Below are 27,451 nucleotides of genomic sequence, written 5' to 3'. Positions count from 1 at the left end.
ATAATTTTTAGGTTTTTTTTAAGTCCGCATAAACCGTATGTATCCGTATATTCAAAACATGAATTTGGAAATTGTATATATAAAATATCACTGCATAAGCATATGCGACCGCATATACATAAGACTGCATTTTACAACACTGCAAAATTTATCTTTTACAGATGAGACACACTTAAATATTTATACAAAAAATATTTTTTCATGTCTTTTCCAATAATAAAGATAAAGATTTAGATGCGGGGAATTTTTTATTGGTAGTAATTAATAGAAAAGAAGAGAGAGAAACATAAAGAGTACAGCTGTTTTTTATGAGTAGTAAGATCGGTATTATTCATACCGATCTAAACTCTTTTTTTTTTTTTGCAACTTAATTAAAATAGATCAAAGTTTGGATCGATACTATTCATACTGATCTAAATTTTTTTTTTTTGCAACTTAATTAGAACAGACCAAAATTAGAATCGATATTGTTCATACCGATCTTACTATCAATTGAAAAACAGCTCTACTCTTTCTATTTTTCTCTCTTCTTTTCTATTAATTACTACCAATAAAAAATTCTCTTAGATGCGTCACCACGTGATTCACCAATGCTATTAAAGACTGCATTTGAATAATCAAAATCACAATCCGATCGACATAAATATATCAAATTATTATACAAAAAATTCATTGTAAAAAAAAAAAAAGGGCCATCTGTCGGAGGGATCAATCGTTTACCGTGCCTGTCGTCCTTCTAGCGTTCTACGTGTTATTTCCCACCGTTTCAATTAAGTGTGAACCCCACATCCTCTGTATGTATGCAATTCCAAACATCTGAAATTAAAAATTATGGATACACCATCGATGTTGAATCTTTAATTTCAGGGGATTCAGTCAATCTTCGATCTTCCCTAAAATTATCTTTTCCTGAAATCTCATAAATTGAATTTTTCCCTTGGATTCGTTTGCAACGGCTATTAGTTGTCTGGCAGGGATCACACCCAAACCCTTAAATGCATCCTCATGCATCATACCTTCACACCGTTGACCTCGTGTCGGTACCATTACACATGCATTCTGGTACCGGGTACGCAGTAACATCCCTCCCTGCCCGATCCGTTCTGATCTCGGGTTGACCCAACGAGCTCTGGTGGAGCGATTTCACAATCCGATTGAACTCGGATTCAATCAAACTCCGGTTCAGAAAGTAAGGTATCATTTGCCGCTTGTTCGGCATTATGAATTTCTTGTGACCTGCAAATGCACGGCCGCCCTGCATTAAATGCCCCATGTTGCCACCGTGCGACGGCATGAACACGTCGCTCTGTTCGCACACTATGTAGTCTATGGCTGCTAGTATGGATGATTTGTTTGAAAACCGTGCGAGTTCACCCGGCAATGCCAGGTCTTCCTTGTTGTAGAAATTGGGGAATTTTCTCGTCAGCGGTTGTAACGCCGCGGGCCCACCGAACGGTTTACCTCCCGCCCAAAATATTCTCGTGTCCCATGGAGCACCAAGAGCTTTTAGCAATCTGATTATAAGCAACAATATGTACCAATTAGAAAAAGAAAAAAAAAGAACATTTTCATATGAAGTTTGTATTAGACAATTGTACCTGGCAACCTCTAGAGCGGTAAGCGGGCATTGACCCGCGAGTTTTCGTTCATGTGACCTCATGTTGGATCGACCAGTGAGGAGTTCTGGATGAAGCCTTCTATGTTCTTGTATGATCTTATCGGATTGAAGGCTTATACCGGGAAGGCACCCGGTACGGACCCACACATCCTTCTCCATCCTTAGATGTAATGCGAGATATGGTCCCTGGCTTTGCATTCGTGCGACTAATTTGTTGCCGAGCGCCATTATCGGTGCAGAGAATCGTAGTGCTTGAAATGCTACCTGTTTAAAGCAGGAGGAAAACCAAATGAATTTATAAAGAAAATTATTAAAGTGGTTTATATACGATGCTTTTAAATCCAGACTAGCTGAGTGAACTAAATCAACAAATTTATAATATGCAAACTTTCAATTTTGGGGCTAAATATTTGCATAATTACTTTGCAACGGAGCTTTTGGAGATCTGTTGGGAGGTCTTTTGAGAGCTTGGTATTTAATCCCCTTAGAAGCAAAACACCTTCTCTATTGAACTGCATAACAAAATAAAATTTAAAAAAAAATGCAATATTTATGAGACTATTTTACTAAAAAATTTGTAAACTGGAAGTCAAATCTTCTCCTCCAAAATATATATTGGTAAAAATCTTTAATTAGGTGAATACTTTAACCATAACAAATAAAAAAAGTAGACAGACAGTTGCAATGCTAAGTACCTATCTACATGCATTTTAGTTTCTGGGATGTTTCTGTCACCTGTTGTACCAGTTCAGTTGAAGCGTACCTTAATTAATTTGAGAAAACAAAAGTAGGTGACAATCACCTCTTTCTAGAAGTTTCAAAATTCAAAAACCAGAATTTCTTAACAAGGGCAGCAAATTTTATTGCATTCATAGGTTATGTCCTGTTTTACCGTTGTAAAGAGACCTCTGTTCATGCACTTATTAATGCACTAATTAATTCAAGTTATCTGATGCCTACATGAATGTGCAATTTTTAGTTGGCATAATTGCTACTCCTACAAGAATTAAGACCAATCATATTAAAGATTTATTTATACTCTGATAACATTAGCATATATTGTGATAATCATATTAAATTTTTGCTGCAGAGGTCTCTGAGTGTAAATTTTGAAGGAAACTTTTTAACAACATTTCCAGAACATGGTTCACATTTTTACAGTTTACTGACAGAGCAAACCAATAAAATAACTAAAACAGAGCTACCTAGTATGTTCTGCAATAACATTTGGAGGCCTAAAAGCAAATTCTACGGTCATATTACAGGTAATGTTGCAATTAAACCGAAACATACCCGCTTAAGGTAGCGTGATCGAATTTGATGAGGCGATACAAGCAGAGGTATCTGTTTATCGGTCACAATTCGTGCCATGATGTGCGTTGACGGTAGAGATGATACTACTTGTACATCATCAGCCAACACCTTTTTGAAGTGCTCCAAATCAAATATATCTGAAAACTCACTACATGTAGAATTTTGCAAAAAATAAAATAAAAATAGAATTAATTAGTCTATGTTGTACTTTTGTGATTTTTATATTTTCATCTCATTTTAACAAGGGGTTGATGGAAGACTAAACTCATGTGTACCCTTGAGTTTTTTTGTTTCACATACCAGGCATCTTTAGAAATATTGTAAAAAAGACAATTATACAAGATCATAAAAGATGCATATTATATTGAAAAAACCTTTCATCACCCCAGATAGCATTGACTTGTAAAATCGGCACAACCAAAGCCGCACCGAGAATTCGAGCAATCACAACTGCATCAATTATCTCGATTTTCTGTTGATTCAACCCACCCGAAACCACCACCAGCAAATATTTTCTCTTGTTCGCTGCCATTACTGCCGTCTCCTTCCGGTACTCTTCAGTGAACTCTAAGCATGGCCGATACGCCATGTCATTTGGTTGTTTCCAGAACTCATTAGATACATTATCAGCAACATCCACCCGTTGCCATTGATGTGTTGAATGTTGCAATGACCCAGCAATGGAGGTGAAGGGTGAACAGGGGACTGGAGAGAAGGGAAGGCGGAAGCCGAGATGGAATGTGAGAAAGAGGATGAGGAAGATGAAAAGAACAAGGAATTTGGCGTTTGTGGGGAACTGGAGGGTTTGAACTGGAGAAGATTTTTGGGACTTGGAAAGAAGAGAATGGTGTAGAGGGATTATTTTGGATGGAACAGTGATATATGAGAGATGCTTTGTTTTGTGTTTCGCCATTGCTAGAGCCATGTGTGTGTGTGTTTGTGGGTTCAATTGTATATACAGAGAAGGTAGGCGGGAAGAAGAAGAAGAAAAGAAAATTGAGAGCATTAAATGAGAGATTAATTAAAATACAGAAGTCAATTAATTATTGTCATTAAAAGGATTGGAAGAGATTAAGAGGTTCAGATTCCGATTTGAGACGAGTTGAATTGTTATGTATTTTGTTGGTCAAGGTTTTCGAGGAAATGACTTGTTTGACCTTCTAGCTAACAAATAATAAAATAATTATAATCACATAGGAGCTACTGAGCTAGTGTTAGTACTTACAAGCATCAATTTAGAAACTCTTAGATTATTTATAGAGCAAGTCTATGGTACTATGCATATTACGATTTGGTCCGTAATATGGTTCATATTTGACTTTTCAAAATCTTAACGGTCAATCCAAACCGTTCATCTTGTTCTCCATATTAATATGTGTTTGGAGACCAAATTTTACATTTTTTGAAATTTTTTTACTATTTTTTTAGATTTATTGAAAATCACTGTTTTTGAATGGTCCAGAATTTTCAGATCAAGTGATTTTCTAAATATCTAAAAAAATAGTAAAACAATTTCAAAAAATGTAAAATTTGGTCTCCAAACACATATTAATATGGAGAACAAGATGAACGGTTCGGATTGACCGTTAGAATTTTAAAAAGTCAAATATTGAGCCGTATTACGGACCAACCCGTAATATGCATAGTACCGTAGACTCACTCTTATTTATATATAAAAGATACAAGGTTATTGTAATAAATATAATATAATTCTTAACATCTCAAGCAGGAATAAACTTACAAATTAAGTTCAGACCAACATCAATCAAATTTTAATGTTGAATTCTGGTATGGAGAGAGCGAAAGAAAAATATTCTAATTTGCACCAGCAAATTAATTAAAAGAAAATTCACCATTTGTATACTAGTGAGTTTTGCCATGATGATGGGGGTGCTTAATCGGATGTCATAATATCCGAAAAAAAAAATGTTCTTGAAAAAAATAAATGAACGAGTACACATAAGAGCAAAACATAAATATGTAAGGTTAAAATGTCTCATTACTTTCATATTCTATTCATGTTCTATATTTTTATTTTCATTTTTAAAATGTAAATAGTAGATTTAATATGATCTCTATATTAAAATATACTTGGATATTAAATTTTATATTTTTTAAAAACTTTTTACTATTTTTTTAGATAGGTACAAATGTTATATTTAATGCACCACTAATACTTAAAATTAAAAAATAATTGTAAGTAAAAGTAAATAGATGATTCTAGAAAAATTTGACACGCGGGGTGTTAACGAAGTTCGGCAAAAAGGTCTATGTCTCCGGGACGTCGCAACCTCTTCTATATGCGTCTTTCTATTACCCAACGAGAAAGGTTTACAACTTGTGAACCGGTGAGCTCTTACAACCAATGGGATACCACACGGCCAACTCAAGAAGAGAATGAAGTCTCTATGTCAATATTCGCAAGAGAAACACTCAAAAACTCACTCTAGTCTAATCTAACTCAAGATTAGTGAAGTAGATTTGAGATTTGTGACAAACGTTGAACTATTAGTTCAAAATACGAATTAGGGTGTTCTTTTTATGTGCAGTTCATGATAAACATTACTAACGTTTGTCAATCGTTACCAATGTTTGTCAATCATTACCAACGATTGTACCCTGTAAATACTTGATCAAAAACAAGAATTTCTGAAATTTAAATTTATTTAAAATGTTATAACATTTTCACAAATGTTATAACATTTTCACAAATGTTACCAACATTTGTAATTCCTTTTGACTTTGACCAAGTTATTTCTCAGCGCTTTCTTACTGGTATAATCGTTATAACGTTTGTCAAACATTACCAATGTTTGCTTCCTGTTGAAACAATATCAAAAATATTTTACCATGTTTATAATTTTACAATTTAAATTATTGATAAATGTCTTGATGATTTCTTCGGTTCAACCAATCTATATTGCAATTCCAATTGTCGTGAACCTGCATAATCTCTCACATAGAAGAAATCGTAAAATTCAATAATTGTATATTTTGCAAATTAGTCAAATAGACAAAAAAAAAATTTGCTTGAAACAACAACAAAATCACTTCTTCTTTTTTTGTCCAAAAACAAGAATTTTAAATCTAAAAAAATAGTAAAATTTTCAACAAATATAAAATTTGGTCTCCAAGCACATTTTAATATAAATATCATATTGAGCAATCTCGATCGACTGTTTAGACTTTAAATACAAAGATAAAGATATAGGGACATGAATGGAGGATGAATGGGGCACGATAAAAAATGAGGTATTTTAATCATACTCTTAGTCTTGTATATGATGCTATGTGCTTTTTTAAATTCTCAAATACTAATTCAATAATTACTGTTTAAATATATTTACCAACAATTATTTATTTCTTAAAAAAAATAGTAATATGAAATGCATGATTAATATTTTTATGCATTAATCTCTAGTATGTTAGCTATCTTGATAGTTAAGTTAAAATTGTTTAAAGAAATAATACTTCAATTACTATCAAGATAGCTATCATGAATTCATGATAATTTAAAACTGTTCAAAGAAAAATTAAATTGATGCATTAATCTCCACTATGATAGCTATCTAGAATTTTTTTTTATTAATATTATTTTAAGTTCCCTTACTAAGGGGAGGTTGGCAAATCACCATCCAAAATTGCCAATGCCATGTCAGAGCCCATCAAGTTTTGGGACCCTGACAATCGGACGGTCCTTATCTGAGGGAAGAGTTTGTGAGAGAAATCATTCGCCTTATCTTTATTTCTAAACTGGCATAAATTAATGCTTGAATTGTATCCAAACTGAGATAGCTTTCATTTGGACAGGATTTGGTGTTACAATTTACAAACTGCATGGCAATTTTGGACCAATAGATTAAGTGCAAGGGTGTTTTGGGAAATTCAAGTTTTACAACCATTTAACATAAATTAGACACGAGCGTTGAGTTTACGAAAATCGAGGTTGGTGTATTATTTTGGTATAATAATTTAACAGAGTAGTTTTGGCTTCATGCAGATCACATACTATAGAATCAAAACACTTCTTCAAATGATTCTTGTGCTGCATGAAGCTAAAACTACTCTGTTTAAATATTTATCAATTATTTTAATGGCGTTATCATCCAATCCGATCCAGCTGGACGTTTATTGACCAATGAAAATCTGCCACGTAGGCACAAGAATTCTGTATGTCATATTTCCAAATAAACTTGGTATTGGTAGGAAGTTGTTGAACTAGGGTGGTTTCTGTAATTAACTTGACACGAATTTTGACGCAAATTAATGGATCAAATCTGTAAAGAATTTTTTTTGTACGGAAAGTGATATCAAGTCATATATCATGTCGGTGAGCAAATCTAAATAAATTTTGTCCCAAATGATTGTTAGTGGTTTCATTTTCAAAAGGAAAAGTAAAAAGAAAATGATATATATATTTTTTAATCATTGTGATGTTCTGTCAATAATAACAAATTGATAGTCATCAACTGGATCATGAGAATTCAGATTGAAGCACTCCCCAACCAGAAAGTACCTTTTTTGGGAATTTAGATTTCTATTATTAAGTTTGGTCAGATATTGCTACCAAGATTAGATTGCTCAAAAGATCAATATTAACCTCAAAGAGGAATTTTGGATAGGTAAGCTTTTTATATACAATATGTTAGCAACCTTTATTCCGTGAATTTTTTAGCTGAAATATTTTAATACTAAATTAAATTTTAAATATTCATAACCTTATTTCAAAAAATATGATCTTAAGTTTCCGAAAGTTTAATTTTAAATAAAAATATTATTAATAAAAAAAATTAGCCTCGCTCTTTAATTTTATGTGTTTACTCTGTTTTTCATCTATTTTGTGCAAAACTTATTTAATTAAACATGTACATAATAAATTTTGTAATCTTTCTATCATACTTGGTGATAATTATTTTTCTATTAGAAAAAAAAAATTATGCTGGTAATTCAAAATTTGAGTTTGAATCCATACCGCCCGTTACAAAAATAGTATGAATCTTAAAGCTGCTGATCCCTGGATTTGGACAAACTCAAAAATTGAGTTACTTAAGAGGATCTACGTCTCACATCAGTTGCTAGCTTTGCTAAACAAATTTAAAACAAAATATAGCAAAAATGAGTTGGAAATAATTGTAAGATTTTAATTCTTTTGAAGTTTGGTCTTTGTTGAAGATTTTGGAACGCATTTATAGCAGTAATTGCTCTGTACCTTTGCTTTTGCGTTAAACTGTTGAAAGCCAAGATTTATGCACAAGCAGCATATGCTTCCTTTTTGACTTGGAAAGCTAATTAATTAATTAATTAATTAGTTAATCCACCTCATTTGCACTCCACCGAATCCCCACACTCCACCACTAAATCAAATTCTTTTTCCTTTTTCTAAAGTATGTAGTTGAGATATAAATGAAGAGGAGGGTTCAAATGCACCCAAATTTTTGTGCACCCAAATGCACCCTATCCTTTTTCTCCGTTTTCAAAGTCCGAATAGTCAATCCGAACCGTTAGATGTGATATATATATTAAGATGTGCTTGGAGACCAAATTTTATATTTTTTGGAATTTTTTTACTATTTATTAAGCCACTTTGAAAAATCGCTGATCTAATGGTCCAGAAAATGTAAAATCAGCGATTTTCAAAGTGGCTTAATAAATAGTAAAAAAATTCCAAAAAATGTAAAAGGACATAAGCGGTTCGGATCGCTTAAAAGAGTCTCCAAGCACATCTTAATATATAGATCGCATCTAATGGTTCGGATTGACTATTCGGACTTTGAAAACGGAGAAAAAGAATTTGAAAGATAGGATGCATTTGGGTGCACAAAAATTTGAGTGCATTTGAACCCTCCTCATAAATGAAATATACAACTTTCTGAGTTGTGAAAAATTTAAAACTATGGATTTCAAAGGAACAAAATAACTTTGTTGGATATTTTATGAAAACAAGAAGGAAGGAATATATTTTATATTTTAGACTCTTTTTATTTGTTTAGAAATATCCAAATATATATATTCTTTTTAAAACGGCTTACCACTTATGTTTTTATACCAATCTAACAGACAGAATGTAAAAAAATATACTAGCGATTAGTTGGGAATTTGAAAGAAATTAATCACTTCATTTTTTAAACCACAGAGCACCGATCAACACTTAGATATTTTGACATCCCAATCACATGTTTTTAATCAAGTAAAGATTTTGTTTTTGGTTGATGAAGGAAGAAGGATGATTATTGCATGAGAGTCATAAAATATGTGATTTGTTTTATCCAAAGGTTCAGGTATAAATAACTCATTGATAAGTCTAGAAATTTATTATGAAAAGATTGGAGTTTGTCATAGATAAGTTTAGGAATAAATTACAAAGATAGAAAGGGTAGACCCTCTCCTTGGGAGGGATGATCACTCTTTTTCTGTGTTATCAGCTGTATCTTTATATACACTATCCTTGTATAAAATTCCTAATCAAATGTTGAGAGAAATTGACAAAATTAGAAGAAAGTTTCTATGGTAAGGGTCAGCTATTTAAAAAAATATATTTTTTATTAAACTGGTCCAGTGTATACATTGCTAAAAAGTATGGGGTATGGGAATTTTGGACCTTCACCAAATGAATTGTGCCTTACTACTTAAATGGTGATGGAGAGTACAAAATCATCAATATTCACATATTCGGAAAGATATCCTACAACACAACCTTTCACTTAATATACATGTTTCACCTTTTTGAAGGCTGTATCTAATTTGACTTCAATTGGCCAGATAGGTGTAGTCATAAACCCTGGTAATTAAGGGAATACAAGTTTAGTATGGTGCCCTCACTGTGCTCTGTACATAGTATTCCCACATCTTTATGAAATTTGTATCAATCCAGAGGTAGTGATCACTCAAGGGAGGTGTGTTAAGTTTAGAAGATCATTGACTGGTATCTTAAGACAGGAATGGACACAATTACTGGCTCTTGTCAGCTCTGTTGCATTTACACATGGAGTGGATCAGCTCGCATGACAATGGGACAAATCTGGCACTTATACTCTCAAATCATTATACCAATTTCTTAATTTTAGAGGGGTTCAAAGACATAAGCCTCTATTATGGTGGAAACTCCCTCTTCCCCCAAAAATTAGATCATTTATGTTGCTTATGCACAAAAACAAAATTCTCACTAAACTGAAACTTCAGGCTAAAGGCTGAAAGGAGACATTACATGTCAATTCTATCCTGAACCTGAAGATGCAGATCATTTGTTCTTTCAGTGTTTTTTTTGCTAAACATACGTGGTTCCACATGGGACAATGTCAACACTATATGGCTCAATGGAGATTAATTACTGATGTTGTGCAATTTGCTTGTACTTTACCTAAAACAACTAGCGCTGCTTTCTTAATTGTTGTTAGTGCTACCATATGGTATATATGGAAATATAGGAATGATCTTTGTTTTAACAACTCTGTAACTCACTCAGGTACGCAAGTCATTCTGACCATAATCTCTTTGGTTGTCTATTGGACAGGAAAACTTTCTGTGGATGTGCAGGTGGAGGCCAATGCATGGATGCCTGCTGATGTGGATGTTGTTCCTCTGCAGGTGGCTCCCCCAGAGGATGAGCAGATGGTGACTCTGCTACTTGAAGACTGATTTCTTAGGGTGTTTTAGTTTTGTACAAAATGTTATATCCCCTAGCTCTGTATGTGGCTTAGCTATCTGACTGTTTTTGAGTCCTGCATATGTGTAGTGAAGGCTGAACTCTAAATTGTTTCTCTTCTTCTCTTTACTTTTTCTTTTTCTCTTTACTTTTTCTTTTGTAAGACTCTCATGTTTTATGTCATAATGAAATGGGTTCTTATGCCTTTTTTTTTTTTTTTTAAAGTATAAATAACTCATCTAGTATAATATTTAAGTAAAAACAAAACTCTCGTGTTCAAAAAACCATCTCAATTGCGAATTGTGTGATATTAGTTGAAAATGTGTGTGTATATAAATTAAGAGTGCTTAAGCTTGTTGGTGTTTCCACTAATAAATAAGAACTGTATTTTATTTTTTCTATTTGTACATCAATTGAGCATTGCTATCATAATAGTATAGTGTGAGCAATGAGATATTGGCGAGAACTAATATTATATTTTACAAATTTAAGTTATGATGGAAAATTTTTTGCATATGAATTTACAAATTCTTGACTGTTGGGTTAAAGTTCAGCAAAAAAAGTTAGTAAACCAAGATTTAGTTTTCCAACACATACAAGCAGACCATGTTTTTTACAAAGTACAATTTTTCAGAGAGTTAATGTTACAAAGAATGATATTACTAACAAGTTATGAGTTTTAGTTTCTTATATTTGTTTAATGTACATGTTCTTAGGTTTACAAATTTTCAATTTTTAGTTTATATATATATTGTTTCATGTAGCTTGTTAAGCATCATTTACAAGTGATACAATTTGAGACACCAGTTAAGCATCTTTGGTTTTTCATCTCCTTATATAGAAGTTATTATGTATTTTTTGTATATTATTTAGTTAGATTTATAAATTTTAAATTCTGAAAGAAATTTTCATGATTCACTTATACTTAATAATGTTTTTTCTTGTCATACAAAGTATCATGCATCTTTATGATCACGAAATAGCTTTGAAGAACATTTCTCATTTGTTTTCCACTCAGTTTGATAAGATAAAAATGGTTGATCGTTTCAATGTGTGGAAATGAATATTGGGTTCTTACTTGCGGTTGATTTGTTAGAAAAAATTTCTTTGTTATATTTTTACTGGCGATCATGATGGAGCATACTTGAGTCGTCACTGGTATACAACTTATTGATTGGAACAATTTCTCGCTTGGTGCCTAATTTTCTTTTACAAACTTGAAACCATCAACTTATATATTTGTGTATTAAACTTTACAGTCTTAAAATCATAGTGAGGAGGGATCAAGTTACAACAAAGTTACAACATCTATTTTTTTCATTTTCAAAGTCCAAATCGTCGATCCAAACCGTTAGATATTCAATCTATATTAAAATGTGCTTGGAGACCAAATTTTACATTTTTTGAAATTTTTTTGCTATTTATTAAGATGGGTACAAAATCGCTGTTTTTTAATGGTGCAGAATTTTAATAAAAACAACGATTTTGTACCCATCTTAATAAATAGCAAAAAAATTTCAAAAAATGTAAAATTTGGTCTCCAAGCACATTTTAATATAGATTGAATATCTAACGGTTTGGATCGACGATTTGGACTTTGAAAATGAAAAAAATAGATGTTGTAACTTTGTTGTAACTTTCAAGTGTTGTAACTTGATCCCTCCTCAATCATAGTTTGTGATTTCGGTGTACTTGTAGATTAATTACAACCTGAAATTTTCATCAACTACAAATATCTTATGTTTGCAAAAATCATACATTAGGTTTCCAAAATTATTGTATTGTACTTACAGAATTATTGCATTGTGTTTATAGATTTAAACCATTAGGTTTATAGAATTTTCAACCTGAAACTTTTATTAATGCTTGATTTGAAATTTTATTTCAAAAATGCCCATAGCCGTATGATACACACGATTGTTCTATTTTTGTACTGCGTTATGTGTACAACATAATAATTGAGAATAAAATGGAATTCAACCAGGTTACTTTTTTCTATTGTTATAAGTTTATAGTGTAAAGTTTATTTTTTTTATATTATTGAAGTTTCACTTATTTTACAATTGATAATATTGTTTATTTTTTTAGGAAGACATTACGAGAGAAAGACTTATTCTAGCAATGTGATATTTTTCCAGCTAGTGTTGCGTTTTGACTCCGTGATTTTTCATACATAAAATATTACTTTAGTCAACTATGCAACTTTAAAAAGACTAGCGTCTAGCAGAAGAAACTTATTACTTCATTTTTAATACCACAAAGTACAAATCAACACTTGGACTTTTTCGATATCCCAATCACATGTTTTTAATCAAGTAAAGATTTTGTCAATTTTTTATGAACGAGGGATAATTATTTTTTACCGTGAAAGGTAGGACGAGCCTATTGTTAATCTAAATATGTATTTTCATTTCCGTTCATAATACTTTTTGTACCACTTTCGGTACCAGTTCTTGTATCATATTCCTGTGTTTAATGCTAATGATTAATCATCAATATTTTTGCATCTCATAACATTATTAAGAACACGAGAATAAACTGAGAAGAGCCATACCTCAATTAATTATAACTAATTTAGCTCAATAAATTATCAAACATTGATAAGAATTAAACTTCTTCTTGACTTTGTTCCGTCATACATAACATAAAAATATCCAAGTGCTATGTGCAATTTTTTTAAAAACAAAAATTATACCTCCCCCTAGCCCCACTCCATAACTTCACCCAAAATCAACATTGCATTTAATATAATAATTTTACAATAGAAATAATAAAATACCCAGCAAAGAGAGAAGAGACCATGCATTGAATACAAGTTATACAACCCTTACAATACCAAATTTGATTGCTAGGACATGATCCAATAGTGTCATCCTCTATGTTATTTCATCCTTGATTTGTAGTCAGTAGAGTAAATAAATTTTCATTTCATTTTTCCAACATAAACGAACATATATATGTTATTTGTGCGTTTCATTTGTAGCTTGTTAGGAGCAACTTTTTTTCAATTGCCAAGTAACCGTACTGAATTTTCACCAACAACAATGTGGCTCATATTTTTATCACAGAATTTGATTAGCGGGTTCAGATCCATTAAGGTCTGTTGCTGCTTTGCTGGTGAGGGCTTGGCTTGCTACTAAACCAATTCAGGAAAAGATCAGAAATACTCATATTTTTTATCACAGAATTTGATTAGCGGGTTCAGATCCATTAAGGTCTGTTGCTGCCTTGCTGGTGAGAGCTTGGCTTGCTACTAAACCAATTCAGGAAAAGATCAGAAATACTTGTTATTACACTGAATTTTAGCAACAATTAAAAGATCAGCCAAGTGATGTTTATGTTACTGCTAGTTTTATCTTGACTGTCCTCTCTAGGTAGAAAAGAAGTAAATAAAGGGAGAAAATTAAGAGAGACAAAAATAAAAGGAACGAATTACTTCACAAAGTACAAATTAACACTTTCTTATATTTTTTTTGAAATCCATGCTTGGAATAGAGAGCAGTTCCAATGGTGATGAGGACTCTTTTAGTGATGATTCTGATGGGTGCTGCAGCTTCTTACAATCTGCGGCAATTTCTTAAAATTTTAGGGTCTTTTATGCTTATTTTCTAGGGTTGTCATAGAGATAAGAAACTGTTTTTTGCTTTACATATGTGTTGTCCAATTTTGATTTTTAGATAGATGTATTTGTTTTTTGTGATTGTCTTTTGAGGATATAGTGGTATTGATCAATACCAGTAAATGAACTCTTGTATCTGGTACTAGCTTATTGGTATTGATAAACACTGTATGAGGTTTTCATTTTAATGAAAATCGGTGGATATTTCCACTTCTTTCAAAAAAATATTTTTTTGAAATCCCAATCACATGTTTTTAATCAAGTAAAGATTTTGTTTTTGGTAGATGAAGGAAGAAGCATGCATGATTGCATGAGAGTAATAAAAAATGTGATTTGTTCCATCCAACGGTTCTGCTATTAGTAGATCACCTAGTATATATTAAGTCAAAACAAACAAAACTCTTGTGTTAAACCTACCATCACAAGTGCGAATTGTATATAAATTCAGAGTGCTTATTGATGTTTTAACTAGTAAATAAGAACTGTTTCTTCTTTTTCTTATAAAAATATTTCAAAATCAAACTGATGCAGTGCTACATAAGAACACAATGAAAAATGAGATATTGGTGAGAATTGAAATTATGTTTTACAAAATTCAAGTTATAATCGGAATAATTTTGCATCATACTTCCATAGAGTTTTAAGAAATAGATTTCAGGAGAGTTGAATGGAGAGAAGAAAAATGAGTGAAAAATATACTTCACTAGATTTTTAAGAAATAGACTTAAAAATTTAAGTTATGATCAAAATAATTACTTAAAAAATTATACACTATGAAAAGAATTGATGGAACATTTGGATTTTGAGTTGATACCAAATGGAGAACAAGAAAAAACAACAAGACAGAAGGAATATAATGTAGAGAAACAACTCGCTTAATCGGTTATGTATTTATTTTGCTCTCTTGTTTATTTTTTTGTCAGCCTAACTTATTTGACAATTAATAAAAATAACTTTTAAAAAAAAAGTATATGTTTTTTTTATCTGTCTTCAATTATTAAGAAAAAAAAGATACTGTGAATATCTTCCAAAACAAATATATAAAAGAATTTCGCTCAAATGCGCAACAAACATCATAAATTCAAGTAAAGAAAGGACTCGAAGTTTTTTTTTCCTTAATATTCAGCTGGTGATCATCTACTTCTGATTTTTTTTTACACAAGAAATATTGCTTTGATTATTTTGTGCTGGACATAATTTTTATAATTTAAAATTAAAATTGAAGAATTTTGCATTCTCAGCCAAATGTGAGAATCTAAAATTATGAATAAAAGTATTATTCATACGATAAACAAATTTGAGCTTCTATTTATTATACTTTCTCAGAAAAAAATTATAAAATATATTTAATTTGCAAAATAATTATAAAATTATGCCTCCCTCAAAAATTTACCGTTGTTTCAATTCTAACAAAAAAAAAATTCTGAAATTATCTACATAACATAGCCAACTAAAATCTTTTATTTTATTTTATTTTATTGGACTTAAATGAAACAAAATAATTAGTGGAATATGAAATTCTGCTCCACAACACTAAATATTTTGGCTCCGTTTCTCCTCTCACCAAACAAGTAATAGAGATCCCGAAGGATTTAAACTAATTATACAATTTAACAATACCAGAACAACACTTTTAAATATTTCTGCAATGGAAACCCTCTTCGCCAATCAACAATAGAGAAGAAAAGATGTTTTGTGGTGTTATTCCCTATTCTCGGCCTCAATTTAACATTTTAGACTCTTTTTCTATACTCTGAAATATAGTATAAAATAAATATTCCTTCTATACTCTTTTACTACAATACAGTATAAAATAAATACAACCATAATTACTACCCATTTTAGGTCCACTAATAACAACAAATACTGCATACAAAATAAATACAACCTAGCAACGGGGCGAAACAGGTCATAGTTCTCAAACCCACAGATCTTACGTTATCTACACGTGTTACTTTTAAATCATACATAAGAGTCAAAAACCATGGTAGCAAGTTCTCACTAGACATTTTTTTTTTTTTTTTTTTGAAACAAGACGAAAGAGCCCATTTGCATTAACCACCCAAAAACAGCATCACCAAAAGCACATTAAACTACACATATACCCTATTTACTGAACTCATATGGTGAGAGATCTCAGCCTAAGCCTCCTTGATCAAACGTTTAGCCCCATATTACCATACAGATGTCAACCTAATCGCCTGGATACCTATTTATCCACAAAAACACTGGTATACATACCACTTACCAGCAACAACAGATACCCCGCAGTTGTTTAAAGAACTTGCTACAAAACTTCATCAGTATTAATTAAGAGTCTACTACATCACAAAAGGATCCTAATAGAAAACTATAGCATCATTACGGCTTCTCACTTAGCTGTTGTGCAACCAATTGCTCTCGATGTCAGATCTTTAACTCATAAAGCTTTTGCAGCACGTTAATACTAACATGAGACACATCATCATCATCACCTTGGGAAGAAACATAATACTTGCACAGCACGGGGCCAGCGACTCTCCATGCAAACCAGCATTTCTCGACTTTACCAGCAGTTTGTGCTTTTTCGTAAACAATTTGATAAATTGCTAGTGCCTCTTTTTGAATTTGATCTTCGGGTCTTGTTCTTTCTTTGAACTCCCAAGCTCCATAGAGAATCTACACAGGACCAAAGTAATTGAATTTATAAAATTATAGTATGTTAGACCCATGATCATTTTTAGAACTATGGTAACTGAATAGGTCCAGCTTATAAGGTTAAAAGTGCAAGAAATTAATCTTATCTCGGGATAATAAGTTAGGCTCCTAGTAAAAGGGTAAACTTGCCTTCTTATAAAAGTCAATGATTTCTTGGCACCTCTTATATTTCATGTCCTTCTCCTCAATTCCCAAAGCCTCCATCATTTCCTTGGAGTACTTATCATAAAGAACTCCCCACTTATCCATGCAATTTTTTGGGACTTCGACACTCAAGCACGGAAGCATCACAAACTCTGAAACAAAACCATCATTTAATATTGTTGTATTACATATATAGAAAACTCTTTAAAACTTCAGATATCTCCACATATCTGAATTTCCTCAAAGAAAAGTGGGCTACAGCATTTTGCAAAGAACCAATCCTCTTATGCTGTGACTCAAAATCTCAATCCAAAATGTTGATCCAGGCTCAACAGTTATCTACATATTGAAGTCTTGCAAGAAATCAAGTCATATTTTTTTAGATTTTTTTCATAAACCATTGCTTTTAATACTGTAGACCATCAAATAGCAATGGTTTTCTTGCTATCCAAAAAGATAGTAAAAATAATCTAAAAGAAACTTGAACAACTCGGATTGCCTATTTGAATCACAAAAATGAGTGAGGCTATGGTAATATGCAAATTATGGATCAACCCATGCTATGGATCCATCTCCCTATTTTCAAAGTTCAAACAGTAGATCTGAACTGTTAAACATGATCTCCATAGGAAAATGCACTTGGAGACAAAATTTTACAGTTTTAGAAACTTTCTACTATTTTCTTAAATAGGTATAAAATCACTGCTTTCTGATGGTCCCGAATTTTTAATTAAAGTAATTTTGTACCTATCTAAAAATATAGCAACAAAATTCCAAAAAAAATGTAAAATTTAGTCTCCAAGTACATTTTCATATGGAGATCATGTTTAATGGTTTGGATTTCTGTTTGAACTTTAAAAATAGAGATATGGATCCACAATACGGGTTGATACATAATATGCTTACTACCATAACGTCACTCCACAAAAATTATAACATTTGGAGTCAAAGCACAAGAGAATTGGTGCGTTGCTAAGGACTGTAGCTTACTCTAAAAAGAAAAGGGGAAGTACCCCCAACCTATTTTCCCTCATTCATACAGAGAAAAATAGTAATGCTTGAGACTGTCTTCCAAAATGTTATCTTTAAGAGAGATAAGGCGAAAACTGGTGCCATAAAGACGTTTTTCATACTATGTTGGGTCATATGTTTCTTTTCTCTAATAGTACTGGACATATCACTTGCAGAACCAACTCCGCTGCTCTCCAAATAGGAGAGCAAGACCCTGCTATTTGAAATCTAACCGTTCATCTGTATTGAGAGTCATGCATGAAAAAATTTAACGGTTAGATTTTGAATAGCAGGGTCCTGCTCTCCTATTTGGAGAGCAGCGGAGTCGGATCCATCACTTGCAATCCTGGAAAGATGACAAGTATTATTTTAACCCCTTTGTAGAATTTTCTAAAATGTTATCAAATTCCTTAAGCCTTGTAGAACAAAATCAAGCACATTCAACCAACAAGAAAAGCACAATTCTCCTTAAATTATATTTTGTGAAATTTCGAAACTAGAGCAAATGCTTACTGGTCAATTGAAGCCTTTCTGCTTTGAACGACTGCACCTTGTCATATATCAAACCAAGTATAGATGAAGAGTGATACTCGAAATCTTCCCCAACCTTCTTTTCCATGAAATGGGGATATCTGACCACCTTCAGAGCTTTCCCAACCTCAACCTATGCATTGAAAAATCAAAACCCAAATCTATATCAGTTGCCAATAGCAGCCACAACATCTTTCGCATGAAAGCTATATTGTGTTTTTTTTTATATTGAATTCTTAAATAGACTGGGGGATCCTGTTGAAACCAGAGTGAGTTTATTTACCAACCAAGAACCGACAATGCCATATGAATTTGTATATTAACATAATACTGCTGAGGCAGCGTTACTCAATCCTACAACCCAGTGCATTGCCTAAAATTACCAACAGAAAGAGACAAACCTTCTTTCCAGTTTTTGGAGCATCAAGGGCGTCATAGTATATATTAATCAACTTCTCTATATTTGGCCAAGCATCTTCTTTCTCTACACCAGGTGTTAGTAAGCGGTCCATGTACACCAACCAACATTCAGCAGCCAAGCCAACAGTGTAACTATAAGATGAGAATCAAGAATAAGCATTTAGATACATGCTTTCATAGCTTGGGTCAAGTATTGCTACACCATACCATTTGACTAAATTTAATGCTAGTTTCTTTCTTTTTTGCTCATTTTTATGGTCAATCTCCAGATGCAAAATTAGGGCTATAGAGGCACAATTGTACAATTGAATGTCATTTTTTTAGGAAACGAACTGAATGATCACTGTGGGTTAGCTGTATCCCGTCCGGAAAACAGAAAAAGAAAAAAAGAATGGAAACTCCAACAAAGGCAAGCTGCTGTGCTGATTTATTTTTATCTTAAAAGAACCAACTCCAACCAGAGCATCACATATGACTCTTATTATAAATAGATCGAACAAAGAAATGAAATCACCTTCAAATTAGCAATGAAGAGAGGACTGTATGAAGCTTACCTTGGTTTAAATCTATTGTTCAGGAAACTGTGAAACAACAATGTTTCAAGTGCAGGGCCATTCATGTTAGCGAGACTTGTGTTATCTGCACCTTTCTTTGATGAATCTTCTTCCAGAGCCAGCCATGGTGGACTAGGTTTGAAATATTTTAACAACTGAAAAAAACGATCCATCAGAAAACAACAACAGTTGTGTATTTCTGTAGCATCTCTATTTCCATGGATTTCCTGGGTTTCCAATCTTTTATTATTTGTTTTCTTACTTCATTTGTAGCCTGAAAAAGCATTTTTGAGTTATCATCATTAAAGAAGACAAACTAACCTCTGGATGTCGAGATACCCAGTAGATATCCCCATCAAAATCACTGTTAGCCATTTCATCAGCCAGTGATCTGGGCCCCACAGCTGGAAAGAAAATGGCATATTTTGAGTCTCCCACAACTCTTTCCAGGCCTTCTACAAAGGTAGCTTGAAGTAGGTGTACGTCTCCAGGATGTAGCCCCGGGTGCTTGTACACTAACACATCACCAGATAACTGCCCCTCGCCCCTACATATTTCAGATGTTGCTTAATCTTTAATATTGTTCCATATTAGGGTCATTTTCGGCAAATGAAATTATAAGAGTGTTTTTTTGCAAAATCAGGAACAGGAGGTACATACAGTATTATGCAAACTTGGTTGGCGCAGAGTTGCCCAGTGGGGTCTGTGGTCCCCATGAGGTAGTATGAGTCACTGATTGGGATTTTTCCTGCCTTGAGACCTTTTCTTTCTTCCAACAACATCAAGCCTAGCCGGTACTGTAGAAAAGGCTCGTCAAGAGGCATCCCTGACACAATCATCCTGGCCGTCAGATGATCACTGTCCATGCCCTCATTGTTCAATGCGACTGCCATTTGCTTAACAGACGGTTAAAAAACAGTTTTCACCAAGTAAAACAGTGAGCGTGTGTGTGTGCGCGCGCGTGTGTTTTTGTATTTCCTTCATGTTAATGTCTGTTTTATCAAAGACAATTCAAGCTGGATTCTACAGATGAAGTTATGATCAACACTAAATAGAGTTAAATTTAGATCAATTGTGTGATTTGTTACATTCCTGTGAAGGGGGCTTAATTGCATAATTGACTAAACAGAATAGGATACCTTTTAAAGCTGCACCTCTGTCGTAATGCCAACACTCGGCTTCTTGAAGTGCAGTTGATAGGAGACCCAAGAAGAACTCTGCAGGAACCCCTCCAAAGTGAAGAAGTGAAATCAAGTATCTTGACAGGTGTACTTTCTTTGGACGGGTGCTGAAATAGTATAACAGGTCACGAGATGCTAAATATATGACAGACATTTTTACAAATGAAAAACTGTAAAATTAAGACAATATAATTCTTAGTCCATTTGTTCTTATTCAGTACCTGGTATTGACGACTTCCAAAGAGTTAAATGGTTCAACAATACCCCACATTGAAGGATCTGGTGCCACTTTGATCATGGAAGGGCGAATTTGAATGGTTTTCTTTGGCAGCTATAGGACACAGAAGATAAATGAACATGTAAATGAAAGATGTCATCAAGGGTATCCTCCACTTTAATAGATAACCCAGCAGTACCTTTATAATGGCAATGCAATATACAAAATTAAGTACAATGTATTGTATGGTGCAACACTAATCAAGTGCTTCTGTGATGTGTCAACAAAAACAATAGGTTCTCTAAAGGAACTTTTCACATGTGGAATTCTTCTTCTCTAGCCTCTAGGTCTCATGTGGTTTATTTTCAAAAGGAAATGATGGAAGTAACAAAGTCACTCTAAAAAATACATGCTTAACATATTCAAGAAAGATAAAACTACAGATACAAAGAACTAATCCCAGATAGGAAAATAATTTTTTGAATACTGGACTGGTAAAAAATCCATAATACTTAGGTTCTTACAAACATAAAAAAAAAAACGCACCACTAAAATTCCAGCAGGCAAAATCATGAAATATCATTCAATACAATAGTGAAAGACTGAACTTACCAGCCTATTGACAAGAAGTGTTCCCTTTGCACACAATCCATTGTAGAATAGCCGAACTTGCATCAGAAGAGGCTAGTTTAGGAAACCAAGGTGAACAAGATAAATTTAACTTCTACAGAAAATCCAGAGACCACTTAACTTTATAAATAAAGTAATGAATTATTGTATACCGGTCCATCATTATTAGAAGGACTTGGGCCATCTCTCCCAGCCTGAAGAAATTAGAAAAAGAAATTGGAATGTGATGGTAAAGGATACATGAGGTACTTTCATGGTTTAACTATGATAAACATAAAAAATGAGGTACATGTCCGCATGGTACTATCTACCATCATAATTTCTAGGGTTAATTTGTCTAAGCACCGAAAGTTCCTAAATAGCCTCACAATTTCATATTATGAAATACAAATAGAAAAATATAATGAACCTGAATTTGCCCTTTAGACACATAAATGGGGCATTGCAGAGCAAGATCTTCAGAAATAAAACCAGTTCCATCCGTATGGATACCTTTCAATACAGTGCTTCCATCCTACAAAAAAGTGTATCTTAAAAGTAAAATTTGTACTTTAATAATATATTTCCCGGTTTTCCTTTTACAGGGCTGGTAGCAAAGAATCTTTTGCATCATCTGAACCATTTAAAAGTAACAAATTCTTGAAAAGGAGCAAGTTCATTTGTATCTCTTTACAGTCAAGACCACAGAATATCATAATGCTAGAGAAACAAGCAATATCATGCATACACCTTTCACAGATAACAAATTTGACATTTATCCATAGTTCAATACAAAAGTCAAACACCATTACAGTATTGCCAATTTATGGGGGAAAAAAAAGCAGTCCATGCACCTTCCTAGGAATTGGGATAAAGCCATATGTTTATACTTCCATAATGATTAGTTGAGCTACTTCCATAATTATTGAAAAAAACACAGGCTTTACCTTACAGTGGATGTCTGGAATAGTTTCTACCCTTAACTCCGGATCAGATAAATCAATGTTGAGCTTGATTGTCTTGGACAAAATTAAAGAAAGCCTGCATGTTTATGATTGGTAATCATGGATACAATTCCTTTGATAAGAAGTCCTTTCATAAGATGTCAAATACAAGTAACTCTCCAGTCTGAACAATTTATATAGGAGTGCCAAAAAAATTTGAATTAACTACTACCTAGAGATGTATTTTGCTAAGCTGGGGACAGTATGTATATGCATAAAACTAAGGCGTATCTCGTTGACGGTCTTGCCATAGTGAAAATCATTATTCCTGTCCCTGACCCAGCCCGATGAAGTACAAACAAAGTAGCACTTGACAGAGGACCTGGTACCGCTTCTCTTGTTCTCCTCCCTTCCACCATCTTTGTACACTGCACATACAAATGGTGGATAGAGAAAACAAAAGACCGAATATTATTACAGATTTGATTAAAAGTACACCAGTATGACGAAAGTATTCAAGTCGATACCAGTGGATGTAAGATTTGGAGGCCCCTCCTTTCTTCATTTTCTAAGATTATCCTAAATAAGTGATCAAGTTACCATTCGGTACCGATCAGGTACCAGTGACTATAGAACCATGCAAACTAAAATCCAGGAATCACAATAGAGACAGAATATGGACTTTTAAAACCCAGCCAGTATGAACTCTAAAGTCAGAACATGAACAAGTAATCAGTGTACAAGTGCATATGATAACATACTCAAAAACTGATATTGTCGCAGGCCGAGTTCAATTCCCTGTTCTGCAATTCTATGGTACACATCGCAATAGTAATTATCAAAGTCAAAGTGATTTTTCTTCTCCTGTCTAACTTCTTCAAATTTTACTTGAAGAATATTTTCATCACCAAGAACGCGTTGTAGGTGAGTCTTTGTTGACTCAAGAAAAGGACCCTGCATAATAGAAAATCAACAATTATGCAAAAGTTGAAACACCAGTGATGGGTACGTAAATTAAAGAGAAATATATATATATAGAGAGAGAGAGAGAGAGTAGCTAAGCTCAAAACGTTTTTTCCTAGCCCCCGGAACAAACGACTCGGTTTAAATTCGATTTTCAAAATCCAAACAGTCAATCCAAACCGTTAGATGTTCAAAATGTGCTTGGAGACCAAATTTTTCATTTTTTGGAATTTTTTACTATTTATTGAGATGGTTTGAAAATCATTGTTTTTATTAAAATTCTGCACCATTGAAAAACAGCGATTTTCAAACCATCTTAATAAATAGTAAAAAAAAATCCAAAAAATTTAAAATTTGGTCTCCAAGCACATTTAAATATAGATTGAACAACTAACGGTTTGGATCGACTGTTTGCACTTTGAAAATAAAAAAACCGAGTCGTTTATTCTGGGGGCTAGGAAAAAACGTTTTGAGCTTAGCCATTCTCTCTCTCTCTATCTATCTATCTATCTATCTATATATATATATATATATATATATATATCAGCATCTAATTTTAGAATTCCTTGTTACGTTGTCCTTAACAATAATATAAGTATCTTTCTAAAGTAGTATAAAGAACCTTGAATGTAACTTCTCCTTGAAGATCGACATGGCAGTGGTAGACATGTGTTTTGCCCATGTCCCAGTCCAAAGTCTGTATATAAAGACAATAAATTAGCTCCTGGATGTAATCTTAATAAAACTCAACTCCACATCAAGCAACAAGCAATGCAAAAATAAAAGTAGAAAGGGCAAAAGACCGTAACCTTTCTTCTGTCAGATGGCTTAATATTCTTTATCCCGAATTCTTTCCATATATGAAACTCGAATGCTTCCATCGGCATGCAAGTAAGATCTCTCAACAATCCCATCGAAACCGTCTCCTCTAATTTGGCCCTAAATTCATCACCAATGAGAAACATATATCAACAAAAGATTCAGACTAATCAATCAGCATAGCAAACCACACTTCCAGAAGTAATAAAAAAGAACAAAAGAAGGAAAACAAATCAACCTTCCCAGGTAACTCAAGATCAGAAATGCCCTCCTGAATTCGAAATTCCCAAGAGCCTTCATCTGAGGGCTTAGTACTCTCTGACATGAGGGTCCCGTGCTTTGAGGTATTGAGCTATGACAGTAGTTAGCATAATCCTGTAGCTGAAGTTGATCCATCTCCTTCTCGAGCCTTCTATGAACCATTTCATCATTTCCCACTACTGTCGGAAATAAATTTTCAATTCTGCCCAGAGTAGTCATCTCTTGATCAGACAGTATGGGCATTACATAATTTCCCACTACTGTCGGAAATAAATTTTCAATTCTGCCCCGAGTAGTCATCTCTTGATAAGACGGTATTGGCATTTCGTAATTTCCCGTTACTGTCGGAAATAAATTTTCAATTCTGCCCCAAGTAGTCATCTCTTGATCAGACGGTATGGACATTTCATCATTTCCCACTACTGTAGGAAATAAATTTTCAGTTCTGCCCCGAGTAGTCACCTCTTGATCAGACAGTATGGGCATTTCATGATTTCCTATTACTGTCGGAAATAAATTTTCAATTCTGCTCCGAGTAGTCATCTCTTGATCACTCGGTATGGGCTCCCGATCCACCATTTCCCAGTCATCTGAGCTCTTGTCTGAATCATCTGTTCAGAGATCAGATCAGAAGAAAGTAAGTAATAATAAACTGGTCAGAGTCCTTTCCATTGTGCAAGATATAATGCATGTCAAATTGTGTGATATCTACTTGACAGACCGCAATGCAGTTTTGAATGGGTTTCATTTCTAGCCTACTCCAACTTTGGGACTAATGGGACTACAGGCTTGGTTGCTGGTTGTTGTATATTCTGAGACATGCAAAATATAATTTCTTCTTGGCAAAACAAGGATAGAAAAGACTCTTTCATAGAAAATTCAATAGATTAAAATTAGTCGCTAGTGGTATAGACCAAGATCACACTACTACATCCGTGGGAACAATGACAAAAAAAACTTTACTCAGCTACGACTCGCCCTTTAATTTAATAATAAAAAGTCACCTCCGACTCCGACAGGTGGTCCCTCCGCGTTGTGCGCCATTGCAATCGGGGAGTTCGTTGCCAAGTGCATTATAAACCCTGAAAAGTTACGCACTCTGCCTCTGCTCGAAGCAATCACACCTAAAATATTCAAGGACACAGATTCGCCTAATCGGTCAAGCGCTTGCCGAGCGAGGTAGTTAGGAGGGAGCACCGATTTCTCCGTACATATTATAGCGATCAAACGCTCAACTGAGTCAGGAAGTGACACGTTTTGCGGTGTCTCGATGTCGGCGAGAAGGGAGAAGTCGCGGAGAAAGGAGGTGGTGGCGCGCACCATCGGCAAAATTATGGTTTAGGGTTTTAGAGTGGGTTCGAGAAAAGTTGAGGAGAGCGAAGGAAGAGGAGGGGTGACCGGGAAATTTAATTCTGACAGCCCCAGCCTCTGTTTATATGTTTTTCGTAGGTACAATTCAAAAGCTGTGCAACATAGGTGTTGCCGTGTTGCCTCCTCCAAACATGACATTATCAGCTACCAATAGTCTACAGAAGTACAGAGTACGGCTACTTATTCTGATGGAGACATTTATTTGTCTTTTCTATTTTAATTTTTATGACCTTCAAGTTTGTTTGGTATTTCGGGGAACATAATTTTACGGTATCAAATTTCACGATATCGATTTCAAGGAATTTTTTTTATAAACCATAAATAATTAAATTATTTTTAGGGAATCAATATGATTATTATTTTTTTTTTAAAATCATAAGGAACAGACGGTCCGTTGGGTCTCAAAATCAGTTTTTACCGGTCTCACTTTTTTTTTTTTTTAAAACAGAAAAAAATTAATTTTTTTTATTTTTTTTATTAAAATATTAGAAATGTTGAATATATTTCTTTGAAAATAGATGAAATACAATATAATTTGATTTATTAGAAAGACTCCAACAAATAACCCGGATCAATATTTTTTAGATCGGATTTTTCACGGCTGTAAGAAAAATTAATATATTTCTTTATATGTTATTAGAAAAAAATAAAAATGCTTAGATTCTGAGTTATTGATCCCGGTTCAAAAGTCATTTCTAGGTAATCCAAAAAATATTGTGATCCTTCTAGGACATTTAATTTATAAAAAGTTGTATCTATTTTTGAAAAAAAAACAAAAACTTTAAGCTATTTAATTATTATTATTCAAAAAGAATTCTCAAAATAGCAAGGATCACAATATTTTCTGGATTACCTAGAAAGGACTTTTGAACTGGGATCAATAACTCAGAATCTAAGCATTTTTATTTTTTTCTAATAACACATAAAGAAATATATTAATTTTTCTTACAACCACGAAAAATCCGATCTGAAAAATATTGATCCGGGTTATTTGTTGCAGTCTTTCTAATAAATCAAATTATATTGTATTTCATCTATTTTCAAAGAAATATATTCAACATTTCTAATATTTTAATACAAAAAATAAAAAATATTTAAAATTTTTCTGTTTTTCTGTTTTTTTTTTTTTTTTTACCGTCCGGTCTGGGGAAAAACTGATTTTGAGACTGGACGGACCGTCCGATCCTTATGGTTTTTAAAAAAAAAAAAGTAATCATATTGGTTCCACAAAAATAATTTAATTATTTATGGTTTATAAAAAAAATTCGATTTCAAGGGCCTACGGGCCATGTAAGAATAAAAAAAATGTCCTTTTAAATTAATTGATGGAATTTATGTTGAAAAAAATGTAGATTTTAGATTAAATTTTTGAAATGATTTAAACTGATTCAAAAATAAAAGATTCCGACACAGGCATATTTTCAGTAGAGAAAAAAAATCAAGGATAGCAAATACGAAAAGTTAGGCATCTCCATCAAAAAAAAAAGAATAATGTCTATATCGTCATATAAATTATTATAGAAATAATAACATTTT

General features: G+C 33.1%; 2 protein-coding genes across 2 annotated transcripts; both read right to left on the bottom strand.

Moving 5' to 3' along the window:
- Nucleotides 1-904: 904 nt before the first annotated feature.
- LOC144560573 (O-fucosyltransferase 20-like) lies at nt 905-3,980 on the bottom strand. The gene is made up of 5 exons (XM_078309803.1): nt 3,307-3,980; nt 2,912-3,080; nt 2,041-2,130; nt 1,599-1,882; nt 905-1,514 (listed from the first exon to the last, which is right to left on the bottom strand). Exons 1-5 carry the CDS (start codon nt 3,936-3,938, stop codon nt 1,019-1,021), a joined length of 1,671 nt encoding a protein of 556 aa, XP_078165929.1. The 5' UTR covers nt 3,939-3,980; the 3' UTR covers nt 905-1,018.
- Nucleotides 3,981-16,935: 12,955 nt separating this feature from the next.
- Nucleotides 16,936-25,935, bottom strand: LOC144561007 (putative RNA-dependent RNA polymerase 3). The gene is made up of 18 exons (XM_078310226.1): nt 25,549-25,935; nt 24,522-25,155; nt 24,274-24,403; nt 24,087-24,161; nt 23,263-23,455; nt 22,734-22,929; nt 22,505-22,598; nt 21,988-22,092; nt 21,731-21,772; nt 21,561-21,632; nt 20,953-21,062; nt 20,690-20,838; nt 20,211-20,436; nt 19,872-20,097; nt 19,551-19,705; nt 18,978-19,128; nt 18,559-18,709; nt 16,936-17,186 (listed from the first exon to the last, which is right to left on the bottom strand). Exons 1-18 carry the CDS (start codon nt 25,865-25,867, stop codon nt 16,999-17,001), a joined length of 3,216 nt encoding a protein of 1,071 aa, XP_078166352.1. The 5' UTR covers nt 25,868-25,935; the 3' UTR covers nt 16,936-16,998.
- Nucleotides 25,936-27,451: the final 1,516 nt, after the last annotated feature.

The sequence above is a fragment of the Carex rostrata genome, chromosome 10 (assembly GCF_964058835.1).
Source record: "Carex rostrata chromosome 10, lpCarRost1.2, whole genome shotgun sequence".
Lineage (NCBI taxonomy): Eukaryota > Viridiplantae > Streptophyta > Magnoliopsida > Poales > Cyperaceae > Carex > Carex rostrata.
The sequence above is the reverse complement of the archived record's forward strand: the minus strand, read 5'-3'. Positions and strand labels throughout refer to the sequence as shown.